General features: G+C 40.5%; 1 protein-coding gene across 1 annotated transcript in view; it reads right to left on the bottom strand.

Moving 5' to 3' along the window:
* The window catches only part of FAT4 (FAT atypical cadherin 4), a 135926-nt gene that overhangs the window by 66613 nt on the left and 46463 nt on the right, over nucleotides 1-22850 (bottom strand). The window contains exon 2 of the mRNA XM_035111643.2: nucleotides 33-164. Within this exon, the coding sequence (XP_034967534.2) occupies nucleotides 33-164 (132 nt within the window). The remainder of the gene's footprint in view (nucleotides 1-32; nucleotides 165-22850) is intronic.

Raw genomic sequence — 22850 nt, 5'->3', positions numbered from 1 at the left:
TGCTACCCTTCAAAGAAGCAATAATATCCTACCTCGTCAGCATCCATAGCTGTCAGCTGCATTATTTTAGAACCATCTCCGATATTTTCTTCGACAGTCAGATCAAGCATATCTGTAGGGAACACTGGCGGGTTGTCATTGACATCTTGAAGAGTTATTTCCACCTATGAAGGAAAGGGGGAAAGCTCGTGATTCATTTATTAAATATAAGTAGTGCAAGTTGCTTAACTTTACATTGAATCAGGTAAGCAGTGCGCAATCTGATGTTTCAGGAACTTTTCTGAAAACACAAATGGGAGAAAAAGTCCCGTGATGGTTAAAATTCCACATTGTTATGAAATCTCCCAAGAAAAAGCCTGTAACCTACATAAAGCTAATTTGACTTGTTGATAGTAACTGATTTTAAATGGTCCTAGTCTAGTTTACATTGGACATGGTCCACTGACTGACTGTCAATGTAATCCCTAAAAGTTGGACCCCAGAGGATAGCTGCCAAGACCTGGGGCACGGGATCATTCAACCATTAAATGCTGCTTGACATAAAGATGAGGTGGTGTAAAATTCTCCCTGAAATGTTTACATATTGGCATGTTCAACAGCTAGAAAGAAAGAGTGCAACTTTTAACATTAAAAATGAGTTCTGATTTGCCCTTCCTTGTATGAGAGTGTTAGGGTTTTTTTTTAAAGTCAATATTGGAAGCAAGTTGTTGTAACATCTCTCTGGATCTCTCCCTCTCCCTTTCCATGCTTAAACCCAAACACATTTTATTTTTCACAAGTTATGTTTATATCTTTTACAAACACTAATGGCAGTGTCTGAAATTATTTGCCAAAGCTGTTTACTCCTTCTCCTGTGTAAGCAAGATTGTTTAGTTCTCATAGGCTTGCCGATGCTGCATTTAAAAAGCCAAGAGCTTAGAGTTCCACTGCTAGGTAGACACATACTAATAATCTCCCAATAAAGAAAAGGCGGGCAACAGATGGTTTCTATCTATAGTGAAAGCAAAGGATTCCCAGAAGGCCTGGACCAATAAGTGGTCACCAAAACGTGAAGACCACCAAGGAGATAATGGCATAGTTGGGGGGCCGAGCTGCCTTCAGCAAACATTAGATAGCTGATTGTTTAGCAGGGCTGGAAAGGGGAGGGGGAGAGCGAGGGACAACTTAAAAGTCAAAAGAGATAAGCAGATTGACAGACAGAAACGTCATTGTACTTCAGCAACACACTTCATCACTATTGACAAGAGATTTCTGGTTTCAGAAACATGGATGGAAATAATCCAAGTATAAAAACCAGCACAAATATTTTTTTGAAACTTGTGTTGTTCATCCAACAAATTTGCATATCTCCCACTCTTCGGGGGATATGAACAATGCATTACAATACCAAGCTTCTTTGATCAGGAAAGCCAAAATCCAACACATTTTGGCATTTTTTTTGAAATGGAGAATTAAATCCAATCTTAACCGAATGAGGGTAGTAAAAATTTAATGAATAGAAAGAAGCTCAGTGGAAAAATAAATTCTGTGATGCTTGCCCGAACTCTTCTCTAATACAATGCAAACTATACAATTAAACTATACAAACTATACAATTAAAGCACTATTATACAACTTTGAGATTTATGGCTCCTGGTTTCCCCAAAGAATCCTTGGAAGTTTCTTAAGGGTGCTGAGAGTTGTTAAGTGTATTTTCCTCATACACTTGACAGAGTAGTTTAAAAATCAATATCTCTCCTGCCATCCAGAAACTCTGAGAGCTGTCACTCTATGGTGGGAATAGGGGGGTCTCTGAATAAATCTCAGCACTCTTAACAAACTACAGTCTCCAAGGTTCTTTGGGAGAGGCCAAAACTGTTTAAAGTCATGTGATATTTTAATGTATTTTGGTATTTGTTGGAAGCCGCCCAGAGTGGCGGGGAAAACCCAGCCAGATTGGCGGGGTATAAATAATAAATAATAATAATAATTAAATGTATGGCATGGATGTGCTATATATCAAAATATATGAAGGCAGGAAGTAGAATTTTATAAATATCCCACCTGTTTATGTTTGGGTTGTTTAGCTTGAATGCTTATAACCTGCTTTATAGCCCTGAGAAGCTTTCAAAGCGGCTTACAAAAGATTCACATAATAAAAATCAATACTGTAACAGAAATCATGGTGCTCCTCTGGTGCCAGGATAATTCAGGTGGCATTTCCTTTTTTCATCCTTGGTCTTCCCTGGTGTCACCCTTCAGCCTGTCCCTACAAGGCAGCAGAGTCCGCTGGATCACTTCTGAACAGGGTCAGTCAGCTTGAACTCACTCAGCTTGTGATGGAGGTAGACCTTCTCTGGTTGGCAGTTGGCAACAGCTCCCACGAAGGGCCTCAGAGGTACGAGTGTGGAGCTGAGCTGCTGGAACTAACATGGCCCATGTTGCATCTCTCTCAGGTTGTACCTTCCCATGATAGAAGCTACGATACCAAATATGTATGGCCTACATACACATGCAGGGTGAGACAAGCGCTCTGTCATTTCTCCTCTTCCACATCTCTCCTGTACAGTGGTACCTCGAGTTACAGACGCTTCAGGTTACAGACACTGCAGGTTACAGACTCTGCTAACCCAGAAATAGTACCTTGGGTTAAGAATTTTACCTCAGGGTGAGAAGAGAAATTGTGCACCAGTGGTGCGGTGGCAGAGGAAGGCCCCATTAGCTAAAATGGTACCTCAAGTTAAGAACAGTTTCAGATTAAGAACGGACCTCCGGAACGAATTAAGTTCGTAACCAGAGGTACCACTGTAGTAGACTGTTCCTGAGTACCAACCTGGCCTTGTTGATCTTTCCCCCCAGCAAACTAAAATGCTACAGCAATTGCAATTCAACACACTAAAGTACTAGAATAATAGCAATTCATTATTTGAAGCCCCGTTTCAAAGATTTCCTCTCAATTAACAATACATACTAATAAATGGGGGGGGTTGCAGGTGGCCCTATTTTTCACGCACTAAAACACAGTTTTGTTAGTTGCCAATAGGTCCCCAAAATTGACAGCTTGACAGTTGAAACAGGCATGTGCAGGAGTGTAAATCCTAGGAATAGAAAAGGTTGTGTTATTGTGTTTTCTGGGAAAACTGAGGGATGCAATTTATATTCTCGAAAGGTGAATTACGTTAGTGTCGTCAAAATTTAATGACTATTTTGTATGTTTGTAGTGTCTTAGACTTCTTTGTGCTGTCTGAGAAGGTAACACAACCCGCATATTAATATTATGTAGTGTTTTAATGTTAGGTGCCAAGTGCTAAAATATCTGCAAAAAAATTAAGCTATTCACATCGTTAAATTTTGTTTTCTTTTGTTTTCAAATAAACTTGCCATGTTCCTGAGTTTACGTTGGAACTTTAGCATGTAATATTACTGTTGTATTTCATGGAGTACACAGAGTTTTCAGAATAACTTACACAACCATCTTTCTATTTCTTCCTTCCCTTCCTTTTCATCATTCCAAATGCTAGTTACAGAGCCTCTCTTTCCATTAATCCTCTGTGTGCTTCATGAATTTTCTCCCTGGTAACATAGCATCTTATGCAGGTTGCACAGCTACCTTAAAACAATAGCTAGATAGATGCTTACAAAGGACAGCTGCCAGTTGCACATTGTGAATTTGGGTTCTGGTGGTAAAATGTCAGCTTGTAGCTGAAACACAAGCTGTGTGTGATATATATGGTATTAATAAATAAACTGCAGAGCTTTGCAGCTGCAGTACCTTGAAACAGGATCTGGTGAAATGTAATAGGTTTGGTAGCACGACTGATTGCTCTAGCTGTGCTCGTTTAAGGGCCAAGACTTGATTGGCAGCTGTGGCATATAGCAGTAATTCATCTTTGCTTTTCTAATGACCTTAGTATGGTTGTTGTCGATGTGTTAAAATTAATTATTACAACGCTGCAGTGTTTTTCTTCTCTCCCCGCCCCACCCCCCGTCCACCCTCAGCAAACCTCTTGAGTGGTTTAATTCTTTGAAAATTAAACTCTTAAGCTGTTTAATTCTAGAGTTTGTGATTGGGATGCTGTATCAGCAATGTGTATGCTAATTCTTATGATCAGAAGCTTTAAAATGCAGCTACAGAAAGCTCCAGGTGCAAATTTGGCATAGGAGAGACAGGCTTGAGGAGACCATGATTTTGTAATGAGTTCATGCTCAGTTCATTGATTTATTTACTCTCAAAGACTGAAACTACTGACACCTATATCATCAATGATCAACAGCTCAGCCTGAATAATGACACTTTCCTATCCCAGGACTTAGGTGGTAGGACTGTTCTTGCTTATTGACAACCTCTCAATCCAAAACAGCTATTGGCCAGCAACACATGGCCAAATAACGGAGATACAGACACAGAGATTAGACGCTGCAGCAAAGGCAGATGTCAACTCTGTGCTCATGCCTACCCTGGCAACACTATTACAGAACCTAATAATGTCATATACAACATATGGGGTTCATGCATTTGCCCATCTTCCAATGACATATAAGACACTATCTGCCAGCAATGCCCTTCTACATAGGGCAAGCCAGCCAATCTCCATGCAAAAGAATAAATGGACACTGAATTATGGTGCTGGATGAGACCCTTGAGACTCCCATGGACTGCAAGAAGATCAAACCTATCCATTCTTAAGGAAATCAACCCTGAGTGCTCATTGGAAGGACAGATCCTGAAGCTGAGACTCCAATACTTTGGCCACCTCATGAGAAGAGAAGACTCCCTGGAAAAGACCCTGATGTTGAGAAAGAGGGCACAAGGAGAAGGGGACGACAGAGGACAATGTGGCTGGACAGTGTTCTTGAAGCTACCAACATGAGTCTGACCAAACTGTGGGAGGCAGTGGAAGACAGGAGTACCTGGCGTGCTCTGGTCCATGGGGTCACAAAGAGTCGGACATGACTAAACGACTAAACAAACCATCAGACATCAGAAATGGCAATATTCAAAAAGCAGTGAGGGAACATTTCTGTCTCCCTGAGCACTCTGTGGCTGACCTTAAGGTGGCTATACTGGAACACAGGAACCTCAAAAGGAGCCTGAAATATGCTGAATTACATCAAGAAGTTCAATGCTATCACTTACAGAACAAATCAAGACAAAGGGTTTTATCTCACTCTGTATTTGTTTATTGACTTACCAATGCCAGGATGTCTGCGTTATCAACAACTCTATTGTGAATGACCACAGTTATCACTTCCTGTACTTTTGCTGCATTTTGTTTGCCTCTGACCTTACTGTTAGGAATTTCAACCATGTGTCTGCAATATATATGCCTGCAATTCAGGAGAACACTTCATGCATCTCATGAGATGGTCTGCAGTCTACAAAAGGTTCTGCTGTTATTCTTTAACATGACGCAAGACTCTTTGTTGTTTATGCTGCAATAGAATAACAGGGCTACATTTTGGGGGGGGGGGTATTTAAAAATGAGTTATTTCTTTTTCTAATGGGCAAGTATTTTAGGGTGAAAAGATCCTCTCCTTAGGAAAAAAAAAGCATTGTTTCTACTCTTTTCCTCCAACATCTTTTTAACTGCCTAGCAAAAGAAAGGAAACAGGCAGCCCACAAAAATGCTGAGCCAGCTTATATGTGGCAATTATAGTTTGCGTTGGCAAGGCAAGCATCTATTTGATAATCCTTTCTACTAACCACTGTGTCCTTGTGCATATATCCCATCAGAGAGCTACGGAAGGAATATGATCTAAGAAGAAAGAGGCCACCAGATGCCTTATTCCATATTTATATTTATTTGCACACTACCATTTTGTTAAAAATAAAACACAGAGGAAACTAGTGTGATGGTGGGCAACTGATTTTCAGAATTCTTTTTGCTCTCTTCCTCACCATGTACATGAATCTGTCACATCCCATAAGATATTCAAATAAGCTTCTCTTTTGCACCAAAGAAACTAATCACATCTCAAGTAATTTTTTTCACCAGGACAAACAGCATCTCATCAAAGAGTACCGTGACATCTTTCAAAACTAACAAATTAGTCAAAGAAAGCTGAGCCCAACACAACAGCTGGATGAAATGACATCCTTAGTTTGTAAGTATATGTGCATGGTTTGTTGGAAGTGAATAATAAACTGTGATCAACACACACACACGCACACACACACAAAATAACAACATGCCTCTGATGGAGTCTAGTCCACAGAAGCAAATGCCATAATTAATTTGTGACTCTTTAAGGTGCCACAATATTCTTCATTGTTGTTTTTTCTGCAACAAATTAACACTCTGGGAATGTCTTTGTTCATAGTGGTAGTGGGGGTGCCTTTGAAAACTTCCCAAAAATTTCAGTTAGTCTAAATACAGCAGGGACCAGCCAAAGGGACTATATCTTCCATTTCTGAAACAACTGCATTGGCTGTTGGCCCATTTCCAAATTCAATTCAAAGTACTTGTGCTTATCTTAGCTCTCAATAGCTTCATCTCAAAGGACCTAGAGGAGCGCCTTCTCCTACATTAGAGGTGACAAATCTTCCCAAGCTTGAGGGCCACCTTCCTTTCTGGGCCACCTTCTGAGAGCCGTGTGCCAGCAGTAGGCAGGTTTAGAGGCAAAGGCGGGACAAGCAATGAATATAACTTTTATCATTGTACAGTAGGCTATTTTCTGCACACACTCACACTGTCTGTCTTTCATCCAGGAAAGCAAGAGGCCTAATGGGAGTTCAGTGGCACATTTCTGCCAGTCAAAAACACTCGTGGTAATTGGTTCTCCAGTTCTGATGTAAAACCTTAGAGCACACTTGGCCAAACTGTGACTTGTCATATCCCACCACAGTGAAAGAGCAGGAAAAAAGGAGTTGAAAGCAAATTCTTACAGTTGCACACAAAGCGTGCTTAGGAAGGGGCATACTAAGAGTTCCACTGTTGTTTGTACTGTACATGGGAATGGAAGGCAGGCAAGTGCTATTTTTAGTAAAGACTGTAGTGTTTTATCTTCTTGCGTAAAAATCCATCACACCAAAAAAAGCATTCATTAACCACTGTGGCATGGGAAACAAAATTATTAGTGGGTGAAGAAATGCATGTGCCTGATAAATTTTATCCCTTTCAAACTGCACGGAAACAGATGAATAAACATTACTGTATACATAGTCAGTCACTTAGATACCACTATTTGTACCACTTAATCCTAACACACCCTCTGTACATTTTCAGGCATGCTAAAGAGAATTCTGATACATTGTCTAATGAAATAAACACTAGAGCCAGGGATTGATCCAAGGCCCTCTGTCCCAATGTATACTTCCTGCCTCGAATTCCCAAACAAAGATGCACTTTGTGTTTCCCAGCCTGGCTCCCCTGATTGAAACAAACTCATTTATAAGTCTAAATATTCTGTCAAATTAGTTTGTGCAAAGATTTATTGGGGTGTCGAGTTAAGCCACTCCAGGGCAAGCCTGGAAGGGGAAGGCAAAACATAAATCTTGAGCGCTGTCCCAGTTTCATAAGAGGCAGCCGTGCAGACAAGGTTTTTTTTTTTTTTTTTTGCGTACATCTTGTCTGGGGCTTCTGCATGTATAGGGCAATTGATTTTATTTCACGAATTAAGATGATTATTTCTATTAATCACTACGTATCACCTAGCAGTCAGAGGCATGTGTTCCTGGGGCCTGAGAGTACTCCTTGTCAAGGGCGAAGGGGGAAAAAACGCAGGATGAATGACAGACAAACCGGGCAGCCGGCCAAGAATTGCAAGAACAGCCCAGTAGTGTGGACAAGAAGTGGTTAGCTCTCCTCTTGACACAGAAATGCCTTCGAAAGCCCACTGAGTGTGTGGTGACATAATAAAGAGTCGTGCTTTTGTGCGCTTGCCATGCTGCTTGAAAAGCTGGAACTGAATAAGTCATTCCCCCTTTTCACTCACCCAAAGTCAAAGGAAATCAAATTGCCCTGTTTAGCTTTCCTTTAAACTATTACAGCTTAAGTAATTGTTAAACTCATTTGCTGACCTTTTAAGATAGAGATAGCAACTTTTTTGAGGAAGGAGAACTGAGGGCTGCAGTGACAGGCACGCCTCCAAGCGCCAAATACCAGTGTGGGTGTGACTATTTTGCACACATCCCCACCTAAATTTATACACATGCAACCACATTTGCAGGCACACAACACACTTACTCTCTCCATCCCTGTCTGCAATATACATTTGAAGCAGTATCATACCACTTGAAACAGTCATGGCTTGCTCCCGCCCCCCACAAAGCATCCTGGGAACTGTACTTTAAGTATGCTGAGAGTTGTTGAGATACCCTTATTCTACCTGCAGAGCTACAATTTCCAGAGTTCCCAGGGAAGAGGGGTTCACTGTAAAACCGCTTAGAGAATCAGCAGCCTTAACAAACTACAGTTCGCAGGATTCTCTGGGGCGAGGAGCCATGACAGTTTTATGACGCTGCTTTAAATAAATAGTGCAGATGATGCCTGATTCTCTCATTCTCACAGTCGTACGAACACACAACACACCTACTCACACTCTCAAAGCAGGATGAGGGCAGCTACACCTAGGAATGGAAATACAGCACGAAAGAGGTGGAAGAATCCTAGCCTGTGAAAACCTTAGGGGTGTGGAGAAAGAGAAACTGATCTCATAGTTCAGGTGACTTTCTTCAGCTTTCAATCCATAGTGGAGATACGTGTTTGTAAAAGCTAGTACAAACCCAGGAAATGATAGCGATTCTGGACTGGTTTCAGAGTGATCTTGTGTGCAAGTCAATTTTCCCGTTCTTTCAGTGATGATTAAGGTGGGATCAGGGATCTGTACTGTATAAGTAAAACAACTCACACTCCAAGCAAGTAGACACTTCACATTTTACAGCATACAGGCAAATGTGGATTCTGAAGGCAATTTCCATCTTCTAGACCCCCTAGGTCGATGCCCTCAGTTTTTGACTTGTTCTAATCTTGAGTGGTGACCCAGTCCCAGCTGACAGTGGTCTGTCTTTCTCTTGTAAGTCTACATTTGATGTGGTTTGCGGTGCTACACAACAAATAAAATAAAAATGGTTTTGTGTGCGGTGGTGTCTGAGTATGACCAACTCACCCAGGGCAGAGAGCCAACATACACATCCATTTCAAGTGGCTTCCCAGTCTGGGTCACCATTCACAGGATGTCCTTGTGAACTTGGTCTCAGTAGTTTGCAGTTTCTTCCTAAGGGCAATTTTACCAAGTCGTGAAATCGGTGCTGCATGGGATCTGCATGCCTGGATGTGCCTCAGAGTGTTATATATGAATGGTTTTTGCTTCCCTACTAACTGAACACAGGACAGAATAGGGGAGGAGGATCCCCATGTGAATTTTACACTTTACACCTGAATAACCCGGGCATCAGAACTTCAGTCTTACAGACAGTGTGTCATTCCCTTCGGAAAAGTCTGGTGATTTTTCTTTAAGCCTGCATTAAACTTTCTGCAGCTAGCATTACCTTCAGTCATTAAAATCTGTTTTAGCCATCTGCCAGGCTGATACAAATGCTTGGCAAGCACCTTTTCATAGGATACGTTAAGAATAAAATACTGGAATTCTATACATTTGGGAATCATATAGTTTACAACTTTATGTTTAACTAAATGAGATGTATCACTGTTTAATAATATATGGATTTCAGAGGCATGCATATTACCATTCTAGGTGGGGGAGAAGCCAGGTTGCAGTTTAAGGGCAGAAATGTCACCGACAGTAAATTTATAAATGAGCAATTAGGTTTATAGGTGTCACTTCATACTACTAGTGCATTCAATGGTGCCTGTTAGATTGAGGCCAGAAATGAATTTATTTTAGATTAATCTTATCTAGGTAGCTGTCAAAACCATTGGTAATGTTCCTTTTGCGTATGTATATCAGAGTCCACATTACACAAGATGTGAATCATCAGAACCTCTCTCTGTGTCCCTACCCCTCATCTTCTTACTGTAACACCTCTATAAAGAACCTTTCTCCTCTGTTATTTCCATTACACACTTCTGAAGTGCTTCCTAAAGATGTACAATAATGGATGTGAAAAGAAACAGATGAAACAGATTGACCAGGATGACCTTTCTAGTGTTTAACAGAGATACTTTTTCAAAATGGTTTCTTGCATATTTACAGGCTTTTCCTTTTTAAAGAAGCCTTCTCTTTCCATGCAGTTTTTGACTCTGCCTTCCATAGTCTGGGATATCAACCAAAAGTCCACCGAGTGACATGGATATTCCTGCTTTCCCAAAACACCTTCTGGGCATGTGGGGTTCTTGTTACACCACCTGCCTCCCCCCCCCCAAAGACCAATTTCACAAACTGATGTGCATTATAGCAAGAGGCTGGGGTGGTTTGTACTGCAAAATCTGATCTGCAAGCACACATACACATATTGGTGTCCAGAATTCATTTGAGCGGATTCTATCTCCACTCACAAGCACTCACACTGGAGAAAGGATGCAGACTATTTTCATCGATTCCTTCTTTCATTCGCACAACTCTGTAGCTTCTGAAAAACTGTTCCAGAAAATAGAGGAACCTTCTAGAACAGGCATCCCCAAACTTCGGCCCTCCAGATGTTTTGGACTACAATTCCCATCTTCCCCGACCACTGGTCCTGTTAGCTAGGGATCATGGGAGTTGTAGGCCAAAACATCTGGAGGGCCGCAGTTTGCGGATGCCTGTTCTAGAACAATGAGAGCGATGGTGCAGGGATATGCAGGTAGAAGGGGGAATTGGCCAAAATCAGCTCTCCTTTCCACAAATGGAAGAAGCCCTTTCCTTAGCAGAAGGGACACTCTGATTCCAATCCAGTGTCATCGTCCCCTTAATGTTGATCATTAGACTTTCCCCACAAACATCTTGATCTAGCTCTAGATATATGCAGTGATGCATGATCACTTGTGCTGATTTATTTTATTTATGGAAAATACTGCTAACTCATAACAAAAAAATACCATATGTAAAACCATACAATAAAAAAACATATAAAAAGGTTACAATAAAAACCATATTTTAAAAAGTTTAAATAAGAAATCAGGTAATTGTTGTGGAAAGAGGTATTCTTAACTGCTCTCACAAACCTGACAGAATAGAAAGGTTTTCAGCAGTTGAAACAGAAGAAGCCTGCTGAATTTCTATTGGCAGAGTATTATTCCACAGGGCTGGACTGATGACATTAAAGCTCTATTACTTGCTGCTGTCAAATGAGCCTCAAGCAACGACCAGTGACATTTCTACAGATGATCTCAGTGACTGAGCTGAGATACAGTATAAGGATTTAGGCAGTTCCTGAGATACCCTGGACCTAAGCTATTCAGGACTTTGCAAATTAATGCAAGGGCCTTGAACCTGGCCCAGCTGTAGCAGCCAGTGCAGATGTTTTAACAAAGAGTTCACGTGTTGTTATTCACACGCTAAGAACTTTGTAACTTTGTATGGTACCTATTAATGGCAAGAAGAATGTGCCGAAAGTTCACTGACTAAGGTAGAGGCTATAAAATTGTCCATAATAGAGCAATTAAATCATAAAGAGATATGGCTAGCATCTGAGTTAATTTATAGATTTTTTAAATATATATATATTTTTAGATTCCCATCAAAATCTCCACATTACTTAATCACTCTGGAGACCATGGCAAAACAGTGAAACTGCTTAGTTCTCCTTTTTTTTGCATACCATTCATTTCCAGAGCAAACTTATTATGTTAAAATGACATCCTAACAGTGAAATATAATATCCACTAATGATTTTTGCAGATATCGTCGTAGAGTAGTAACAAATTTCATCAGTGTCAACCTCTGAAGGAAAACAAGGATTGTAACCAAAGAAGAATGATGAAAAATTAATTGGTTGGATGAAGCATTTGAAGGCTGAAACAATGAAATGAGAACTAGTGAGCATGTTCAGGAGAGCATCATCCTGTGTTTCAAGTATAAACCTAGTTCAACTTCCATATCCATTTTTTAAAACATAAAAATAAAAAGACAATGCAATAGATGCCTGCTTTGGAGACTGAGATACTATAAGCTTTCTGGACACCACCGCATTTCAAGAATGAACTCCAGGAATATCTCCACAATCCATGCCACGCTGTGGTAGGAAAAGAGGGGGAAGAGGAGGATGAAATTGGGAAAGAGCTGAGACCAGGAAACAGAGACTAGAAGAGGCAGATACTCCCCTCTCCCATAAACCAGGAGCTCTGGATTGGGAAGCAGGAATCTGGCCTTTTCTCTTCCTTCCCAGGAACAGGAGAACATCAGTGGAGTCAAGAGTGGGCTTCAACCAACTGCTGGGGGTGGAGGAACCAGAGTCAGAATGGGGAATAACAGCTGAGCCACTCAGGACTAGATCTATCACTGAAACAGACCCATCCTCCTCAATCTGCAAACTTAACATTCCCATAAAGCACAGCAGCCTTGCAAGTAAGCTCGCCTCACCTCACCTCACCTTTACAAGCTTGGTGGATGGGTGTGTCAATTCATTGGGACAACTCTGTTGCTTCTGTGCTGTTTTGAACTCCTTGCCTGGTTTCTTGGACTCCTTAAACTTGGACTTTTGCTTATGGCCCAGCTAGTCCCACTGTTCCAATTATTTGTTCTGAGCTTTGAGGCTGCTGTGACTCTATGTCTGTTGCTGAGCCCATACCGTTCATCTGCCTCTGTAAATATGAATAAACTATTCAGAAGATAAATTTGGGGGAAAGAAAAAGGATTTTTAAATGTTATATTTAATCATGATTATATCAACAACTGCATGGAAATGTTTTCAAATACTACATTTAAAAAGTTAAAATGTTTAAAGGAAAAAGTAGAATTTTTAATTTAATCAAAATAAATACTTGCATTTATTTCCCATTCTTAGGAAGCTAATAGCCATTCAATCAGGAAATCCTCTTCCTCAGTACGTCAATTAGAGTTTGAATAAATCTGCAAGTAAGTGGCAAATGACAAGTGCATTTGTCATCTTCACAAGATGACTGAAAAGCAAAGATTGGTTTGATTTAAATTTAGTTAGCACGTACCAATAATTAGGGATTGGTAACATTTTATTTTAACTGCTGCTAAACTAATCTTGTTTACTCTAAACTGAAATATGCATTATAAATACATTATATTATAATGTATAATATAATATGTAGGTTGCGGGAAAAGCAACCTACAAAACTCTCCTGTTTAGTGCTTAGAAATTCTTTTTAAAGTTGGCTGTGACTGATGCTAACACCTTTATTACATAGCTTCACAGTAGGACTTCTTTGCCTTGTTAGCAAAACCAGACAAAAGCCATAGAGTGAAAAAAAATGAATGAAGCCATTTGTATCTTCAAAAGACTTCAGGGTAAAAAACAGCAGAGCACCTGCTGGTATTTCTAGCCTCAAGCATGCTTGACTGAAGCCTAAACCCATAATAATTTCTGATCTATAAAGTTCACAGTGGCAATTAAGAATGTTGCAAACTACTTGTGCTCCTGGGAGAATCCGTCTGAATTCAACAGGGTTTCTAAGTTAAGTCTTTTGAACCACATCCTAGGTGCTCTAAGAAGCAGAACGGATTGACTGGGAAACCAAGGAGAATGATGATCTCTCAGGAAGGGGGGGGGGACTCAGCTGATCCCAATAGACAGTTTTATTCTGTTCTTAGTGTTCTATTGGGAGCCGCCCAGTGTGGCTGGGGAAACCCAGTCAGATGGGTGGGGTATAAATTATTATTATTATTATTATTATTATTATTATTATTATTATTATTATTTCTGATCCTGTTGTATATGGGATAGACTATGTATCAGTAAGTGATATTAGCAGGAAATCTTCCTCTAATTAAATTGGCACTAATTAAAGTGAAAGAATACCAGAAACAAGACCACAGCATGCCAAGACTATTTTTTGATTCAACCAGAGAAGCTCCACTGAGTCCTCATGAGCCATCTAATTTGTTGTTGTTGTTTAGTCGTTTAGTCGTGTCTGACTCTTCGTGACCGCATGGAACAGAGCACGCCAGGCACTCCTGTCTTCCACTGCCTCCCGCAGTTTGGTCAGACTCATGTTGGTGGCTTCGAGAAGACTGTCTAACCATCTCATCCTCTGTCGTCCCCTTCTCCTTGTGCCCTCCATTTTCTCCAGCATCAGGGTCTTTTCCAGGGAGTCTTCTCTTCTCATGAGGTGGCCAAAGTATTGGAACCTCAGCTTCAGGATCTGTCCTTCCAGTGAGCACTCAGTGCTGATTTCCTTCAGAATGGATAGGTTTGTGCAAGCCCATCTAATGGGCTTGCACAAATACTACATAGATGATAAAGGAAGTAAGGCTTGTTTCCGGTATTGGAAATGTTGAACAGGGTATGAATGTTGGCAGTGCCAAAAGAATTGAAATGAATTAGCTTTGTCCACCTCAGCAGTTCTTTGTGTGATGTGATACATACCTATATTTGTGCAAGCAGTGGTTGTTATGCATACCACATTGCATGAACTGACACCACTTCTACTTCATTTCCCTATTTTTTTATGCATGCCAATGAAGAGGCATGAGCATTTGCATGATTACTGAAGACTGAGACTGAATTGCCTAAAACCTTCCATTGCTACTTTTGGGAGGTGGGACTGCAACTAAATCACTGCACTAATAGCTCTAATTGGTTCTGTAGCAAACAGTGTTTTAAAAACACATAGCCACTATCTTGACACTCAAAACTAGCTATTTCATAATACCTCTCAAGGCATCCATCTTCTTTTGTTGTCTACAATATACTAAATGGGAGGTGTGCAGAATTGGATAATTGCAATTGGACAAATTCAGCATCTATTTAAAAACAAAAACACCACAACCATGATCATGATCATGAGCATGAGCATGAGCATGTAATTCTGGCATCAGAGACTTGCAAGTTTCTGGAAAAGACACAACGAATATTTCAGGACAGTGAGAGGCTAAAAAACCTGAAATGAAATATGACCAGGGTGATGGAGCAGATACTGCCTGGAATCTAAGAAACAGGAAGGAGAATGAGACACATGGTCAGGAATCCACAGGGGCATCAGAGAGTTAGAGAGGGGGCAAATGAAGATGTCTGTGAGCTGGAACTGCTTGAGATGCAAAGAACTGAGGGCTGGAGTCTGTTGGGATTAAAATAAGAAAACAAACCCTGGAAATGTGGTTGAACTGTAACTAGAAGCAGGGTGCCTCCATTCAAAGGAAGGTCAGTATGTTTGCTGTTAGTGGAAGCTTGAGAAATGTGAGCTGGGAGTGCAATATTAGTTGTTGTTGTTTTTTAAGAGAGTTTATGGCAATGCATGTCCTATGTGCAAAGCTGAGAAGCAATGATAAGTGAAACATCATTAGAAGAATGAGTGTTAGAGAGCAAGTAGGCAGAAACAAGTAAAGTTGTCAAGATTGCTGCTGTATCGATAATTCATTGGATTATTTCTAACTGAGATGTTTGTGTTGTTTTAAATTGCAGTTATGTCAATCAGAGCAAGAATTTCAGTGTTTAATCCATTGGTGGTGTTTGGTAAAATATTCCCCTGATTTGCATCTATGAGAAAAAATGAGTATCACTGTTCCATTAATCAGTGTGCTATTTCAGACTGTGGTACAGCTCATAACCCTACATACTTAACAGTGAACATTTTTATTTTATTTTATTTTATTTTACATTTAGGACCTCAAGGTGGCATACATGGTTCTTCCCCCTCCCTCACAACAACCTCATAACTTATTGGCTACATGTAGTGGTCAGGTTGTCAGACCCGAGAGACCAGGGTTCAAATCCGTACTCAGCCACAAAGTTCACTGGATGACCTTGGGCCAGTCACTCTATCTCAGCCTAACCTACCCCACAGACCTTTTGTGAAGATAGAATTAAGGGGACAGAGGCAGATTTAAGGCAGCATGACCGATCCACCACACTGGGCATCAAGCCTAAGAGATGCTACAGGGTGTTGCAATGATGATGCAGTGAATTGAACAGAACGAAAGGAGAGAGATTGGGGGGTGGGTGCCAAATCTTGGGCTCACACAGGGCACTGCTGAAATTTGAATGACCAAAATCTATTCCTAAGGGGGAGAACCATGTACACTACTTTGACTTCCTTTGAGGAAACATGGGATACAAATGTAAATAACCATTCAGCTTGCCAAAATGTTCAACCACTGACTATTCCTAGAAACTAACCCGTAAAATAGTGTGCTTAGTATTCTAGTTCTGCATGAAGTGCTTACAGATAGGAAGTGACTTTGGTAACTAGAGAGACCAGCAAAAGCTGTAAAGAAAAGAAAAATCTGTACATTATGTTAATACTGAAATATATTGTGTTAGACCATTGTAAATTCTAAATGAATCCAATTGCATCAATGGCCTTCTTCTCACATTACACAAAGTGTCTTATAAGCTCACTTTTGCTGAGCAAGACCTCCAAAGCAAAGAAGGGGGTGGGGAGGTTAATCACAACATGCGAGTGCAAAAATGCAAACTACTCAGATCTGTCAAAATTAATGATGGTGGCAAGAAGGAAACAATACAGTTCTCCTTTCTAGACTGCCAGGATCTGCATGGTCTGCATCATGTTAATAAATGTTGTAGAAAAAAAAACTATGCTGTTCTTCTAGTTGTGGTATTTATGTATTTTATAGTCTATGATTTTAAATGCAAGAGGGAATACTCTATTAAACAATGGAATCTCCTGCAATCTGAATGGCCTCTTCAGGGCACAGAAAATTCTAAACATTCCCTTAGCATTCCACAGAAAATATATATGCTAAAGCCCAACATATAAGGGGAAATTCGTACACACACAAAAAAGGTAGACTGGGCATACCATTCAAAACAGGTTTACATCCGGATATCCCAAGCATAGAGCCAAACCACGCATTATGCTGAATGCCTAGTTTGCACTTGTATTGTTAAATCTAAAAGGTAGCGTGATCCAGAATGGAACTTGAGTAGAGTAGGATTAACCTTTCGCAACACACCATACAGCCACAAGTGGCACAGAGTGCTTAAAAAACAACCAAGGAGAAAAATGAAAACAGTAACAATCCCCTCCTGAAGATTTTGGTGAATTTCCTCTTTGGCTCCACTCTCCACAATCTTTCTAGAGGGGTTGTTGTTGTTTTTTACCCATCCAATCAATGAATGTCAGGGGGGGGGGCGCGGGTGGGAAAGTATGAAACCTTCAGCACAGCTCTAGTTAAAAATAACAAATCTGAATCTATGGCCAAATCATCCTGTTTCTACAGCATAAATTCCTAGTGCTGCATTTATAGTTACATTATCTCTGTTAAATTCAGACCTTACTTATTAGCTTACATTCCTAAGATTGTTCCTGTCTGTCTGCATCTCATATACAGCTTTACGTATCTCCAAAGACGATATTCAATATTCACAGTGTTGTTCAGCCAGATCTGAAACCTGCTGCCAACTATAAAGATATCATACATTCAATTCTTATTTAATGAGAGTGTAGCTCATAAATTATATCAGCTTTTTGAGAGAGAGAGAGAGAGAGAGAGAGAGAGAGAGAGAGAGAGAGAGAGAGAGAGAGAGAGAGAATAAGGGAGTGGTCTCAAAATGATGTGTCACCGAGTGTATATTTGCTTGGAAAATGCAAGGTCAAAGGCCCATTTAGGCCACAGCCTAAGCACATGTGGACTTGAATGCAGAGTTCTACTGAAATAAGAGACTTATTTTCAAGAACTGGCTGGAATCCAAAAAGCTACTTTAGGTGAGTACAAGACCTAGCGGGCACCCAGTGGGATTTTCAAATGTTGTTCTTTCAACAAGAGACCCGCATATCACAAGATGTTTGGAAACTTCTTTCAGTTTCAAAACTACTTTGCAATTTGGTATATGAAAACCCTTTCCAAAGGTCCCTTCGGCACACACAGCCAGTCGCAACCCGAATAAAAACTCCAAAGACGACCTCAGTATGCAGACAGCTGGTATGGGAACAAGCATTCATTCAAGTATCTTGGTTCTAACCTTTTAACGCAATTTAGCACCAGCACTTTGAATTGTGCTTGGAAATAGACCAGAAGGCAGTGCTGTTCTTGCAGTGTCTGTAAGATATGCCAGTCCCAAGCTGTGTACAAATAATAATAATAATAATAATAATAATAATAATAATAATAATAATTTATTATTTATACCCCGCCCATCTGGCTGGGTTTCCCCAGCCACTCTGGGCGGCTTCCAACAGAAGAATAAAACAATCAATTAAAGATTAAAAGCCTCTCTAAACAGGGCAGCCTTCAGATGTCTTTTAAAAATCTGGTAGCTGTTTTTCTCTTTGACATCTGATGGGAGGGGGTTCCACAGGGCGGGCACCACTACCGAGAAGGCCCTCTGCCTGGTTCCCTGCAACTTGGCTTCTCGCAACGAAGGAACCGCCAGAAGGCCCTCGGTGCTGGACCTCAGTGTCCGGGCAGAACGATGGGGGTGGAGATGCTTCATACATTTGGTGCACATTTAAAACACATTCCCCTGAAACCCGAGAACTACAGTTTATCCCTACCATTCCCAGCATCCTAAACAAACTAAAGTTCCCAGGATTCTTTGGGGAAAATGGGCTTTAAATGTATACTGTGTTCACTGCCTCAACCTAGTAGATGTACTTAACTATCTGCAATTTCTTAACAGTCTTTGAAGCAGGTCCAACTGTGAGACATTGTAGCAGACTCTCCTAAATGCTACCATAGCATGGATAGCTAACTCGCTTCATTACTTTGAACTGGATTAATGTTCTTTGGATCAGGTCCACACTGTTTTGGCAACGATTCTGAATCAATGGTTACAATGATTAAATTTAGCTGTAGCGATAATAACACAGCCACTTATAGTGAAATGAGACACTGAAAATCACCATCACGCCACATCATTTTGCTTTTATTGGAAGGGTCAAAGCTTTTAGGATGATAAAAATGAGTTCCTCTTAGTATTTACCCATAATTCTAAATCACTAGTCATCACAGCTTCAAAAATATTGAAATAATTGAAGCAAATGAAATAAAAGGATATGCATCTTTTCTGGAACTCGAATCGTTCCCACCAAAGAAGGAAAACCATGCATAGAATTCTCCTGCTAGTCTGGAAAAGATTTAGAGCTGACCACTACAATGCAGTAGCTTGTATTTCCATCCACTGTTTAATTAAAAAATGAACCTTTTCCCCATCTGTAGTTGAATGCATATAATAATTCATTTAAGACAGTAGCACTCTGTCAAAATTCACTGCTTTCTTTGTGAAGTTTGTCAGTTTACAAGACTTTCCAGACACAGCCATGAGCAAATTATGTTCATACAAATTATGCTGTGTTTCAGTATTATTTCCATGAAACAAAGCAAGTAATTAATGCACATGATTCAGAATTACATCTGAAACAAAACAGTCACAATTCTTCAGGGTACAAAAAGTTCAATTCAGCCATTCAAGCATGAACCCAAGTTAAAATACAGTTAAAATAGCAATTATTTAAATGTTAATTATTCAAAGTCTCATTTGTGCAAATTCAAATGGTAGCAGTGTCATGATGTATCAACTCTCTTAAGTACCACACTTGTATTAACTTCTGCTTATGTGAATGTTCACCAGTTCCTTCTGTTCAGTGATGAGTTCCTATATTCAGACTGGATTGTGAACTGAGTACTTACTTGAAAACCAGAAAGGCAAAAGCAGTCTTTCCTACCATCAAGAGGTAGCTGCTTCAGATACCTGATTTGAGTGGTCATGAAAAGGCAGCAAGTTGTTTGACAGATTTTCTAACTCAGGTGCCAAAATAAATAACTCGATCATGCGTAATATGACCTTAACTTGCATCACTAAAAGTCAGCATGGTTTCTGAAAAATAAGTCATGTCAGACTAATCTGACCTCATTTTTTGACAGAATTACAAGCCTGGTAGATGAAGGGAATGCTGTGGATGTAGCCTATCTTGATTTCAGCAAGGCCTTTGACAAGGTGCCCCATGATATTCTTGTAAAGAAGCTGGTAAAATGCGGGCTAGACGATGCTACCATTCAGTGGATTTGTAACTGGCTGACTGACCGAACCCAAAGGGTGCTCATCAAAGGCTCCTTCTCATCCTGGAGAGTAGTGACTAGTGGGGTGCTACAGGGTTCTGTCTTGGGCCCAGTCTTATTCAACATCTTTATCAATGACTTGGATGATGGGCATCCTGATCAAGTTTGCAGATGACACCAAATTGGGAGGGGTAGCTAATATCCCAGAGGACAGGATCACACTTCAAAATGACCTTAACAGATTAGACAACTGGGCCAAAGCAAACAAGATGAATTTCAACAAGGAGAAATGTAAAGTACTACACTTGGGCAAAAAAATGAAAGGCACAAATACAGGATGGGTGACACCTGGCTTGAGAGCAGTACATGTGAAAAGGATCTAGGAGTCTTGGTAGATCACAAACTTGACATGAGTCAGCAGTGTGATGCAGCAGCTTAAAAAGTCAATGCAATTGTATAGAATCTAGATCAAGGGAAGTAATAGTACCACTGTATTCTGCTCTGATCAGACCTCTCCTGGAGTAGTGTCCAGTTCTGGGCACCACAGTTCAAGAAGGATACTGACGAGCTGGAATGTGTCCAAAAGAGGACAATCAAAATGGTCAAAGGCCTGGAAACGATGCCTTATGAGGAATGGCTTAGGGAGCTGGGTATGTTTAGCCTGGAGAAGAGAAGGTTAAGGGGTGATATGATAGCCATGTTCAAATATATAAAAGGATGTCATATAGAGGAGGGAGAAAGGTTGTTTTCTGCTGCTCCAGAGAAGCGGACACGGAGCAATGGATTCAAACTACAAGAAAGAAGATTCCACCTAAACATTAGGAAGAACTTCCTGACAGTAAGAGCTGTTCGGCAGTGGAATTTGCTACCAAGGAGTGTGGTGGAATCTCCTTCTTTGGAGGTCTTTAAGCAGAGGCTTGACAGGCATATGTCAAGAATGCTTTGATGGTGTTTCCTGCTAGGGCAGGGGGTTGGACTGGATGGCCCTTGTGGTCTCTTCCAACTCTATAATTCTATGATTTTATGATCAGAGCATCTAGCAGTTCTAAATGAAGCCCTCACATTACAGAGATGTCCCACTGAATTTGAAGAAGGGGTTGTGTGTGTGTGTGTGTGTGTGTGAGAGAGAGAGAGAGAGAGAGAGAGAGGATGATTCACTCCACTGTTTGTTGAGTTGCCCTCTTTACAAATAATAATAATAATAATAATAAAGACACATCTTTATGTCTTGCCAATCTCTTGCCAACCTTTTTTATGGTCAATGGAAGGGCAACTCTTGAACCAAGCCAATGTCAACAGATTAATATTGCAATCTTATACACCTGGCTAATACCCACTGGAAACAGGAGTACAACTTAATTCCAAGCGCACACACATGAGATCATGCTTTAAGAACACTACTGTCTGCAAACGTTGACCTTGCTGATTTTATAAATTCATGAATACTGTACTTGGAAAAAACCACAGGGGCTGAAGTCTAAATTAATATCTTAGTCAAAATGGTTTGAAGTAAATTATGTAGCAATCTCTCTATGTCCTCTGCCTAATCTTCATCATTAAAAGGTAGGGACACTTTTGAAATCCCTGGTACAATATGCTGTTGGCGGGGCAGTCAGGAACTGCTGAGAACATCGAAAAGCATATGATTTCTATTACACTTTGTGGTTAAACCATTTTGACCTTTCCTGGTTTATTCTCGCAACACAGATTTCACGGTATTCACTGTAGTCAGTCCAATCCCCAACGGACGTTTTTAATGCACAAGTTCCAAATTGCAAACTCTTAGCAGGGAACCCTCCATTTACCAATAAATTCCTTAACAGTAAGTTCTGTATAATTGCATTATGCTGGAAAGCGTTGAAGAACTGTTAGTACTTTGACCCAGCAAATCTATATGTATTCCAGTAGGGCGATGTAAGTTAGAAACTGCTCGTGTGGGGAGTGCACTTGGATATTAATGATTCATATCCGATTTGCATCTGAGATTTGATTTTTCTCTTTGCAACGGGCATAAGAATCTGTATCTGCTCCTGTATCGGAGTTTGACAAGTGATCAAACCCCAGATAGAGAAGAAAAGGCACACTTCGCCAACATCAGAAGATAAACACAAAAAAGTTTGGTTCCTGGTTTTGTTCTGTGCAAAAGGCTGCATTATACTGAGTGAAACATATCCTCACCCCCCTTCATTAGGCACATTGCATTGTGCAGAATATACAGGGATGCAATTGTGAGCCTCCAGGCCTCTCTATCAGGCCCTTGGGACTTTGGCCATGTTCCTTTCCTAGACCACACCTTTCACTGGCTCTGCTCCTCACTCTCCTGGAATGCTCTTGCTTGACTGGAATATGTCCTTGAACTGAGACAATGTTTCTTGGTTGTCTGGACACAGAGCAGTAGGTGTGGATGGGTGCCTGTGCCTAGAAACTCCTAATAAAGTAATAGAATTGTAGACTTGGAAGGGATCCTGAGGGTCATCTAGTCCAACCCCCTGCAATGCAGGAATCTCAACTAAAGCATCCATGACAGATGGCCACCCCACCTCTGTTTTAAAAACTCAAAGGAAGGAGAGCCCATAACCTCCCTAGGAAGTCCATTCCACTGTTGAACAACTCTTACTGTCAGAAAGTTCTTCCTGATGTTTAGTCAGAATCTTCTGTCTTGTAACTTGAATCTATTGGTTTGTGTCCTACCCTCCCAGAGCAGGAGAAAACAAGCTTTCGCCATCTTCCATGTGACATACCTTTAAATATTTGAATATGGCTATCATATCTCCTCTTAGTCTCCTCTTTTCCAGGCTAAGCATACACAGTTTCCTCAACTGTTTCTCATAAGGCTGGTTTCT

The sequence above is a fragment of the Zootoca vivipara genome, chromosome 9 (genome assembly GCF_963506605.1).
Source record: "Zootoca vivipara chromosome 9, rZooViv1.1, whole genome shotgun sequence".
Classification (NCBI taxonomy): domain Eukaryota; kingdom Metazoa; phylum Chordata; class Lepidosauria; order Squamata; family Lacertidae; genus Zootoca; species Zootoca vivipara.
Note: the sequence above shows the minus strand (reverse complement) of the source record. Positions and strands in the feature narration are given on the sequence as shown.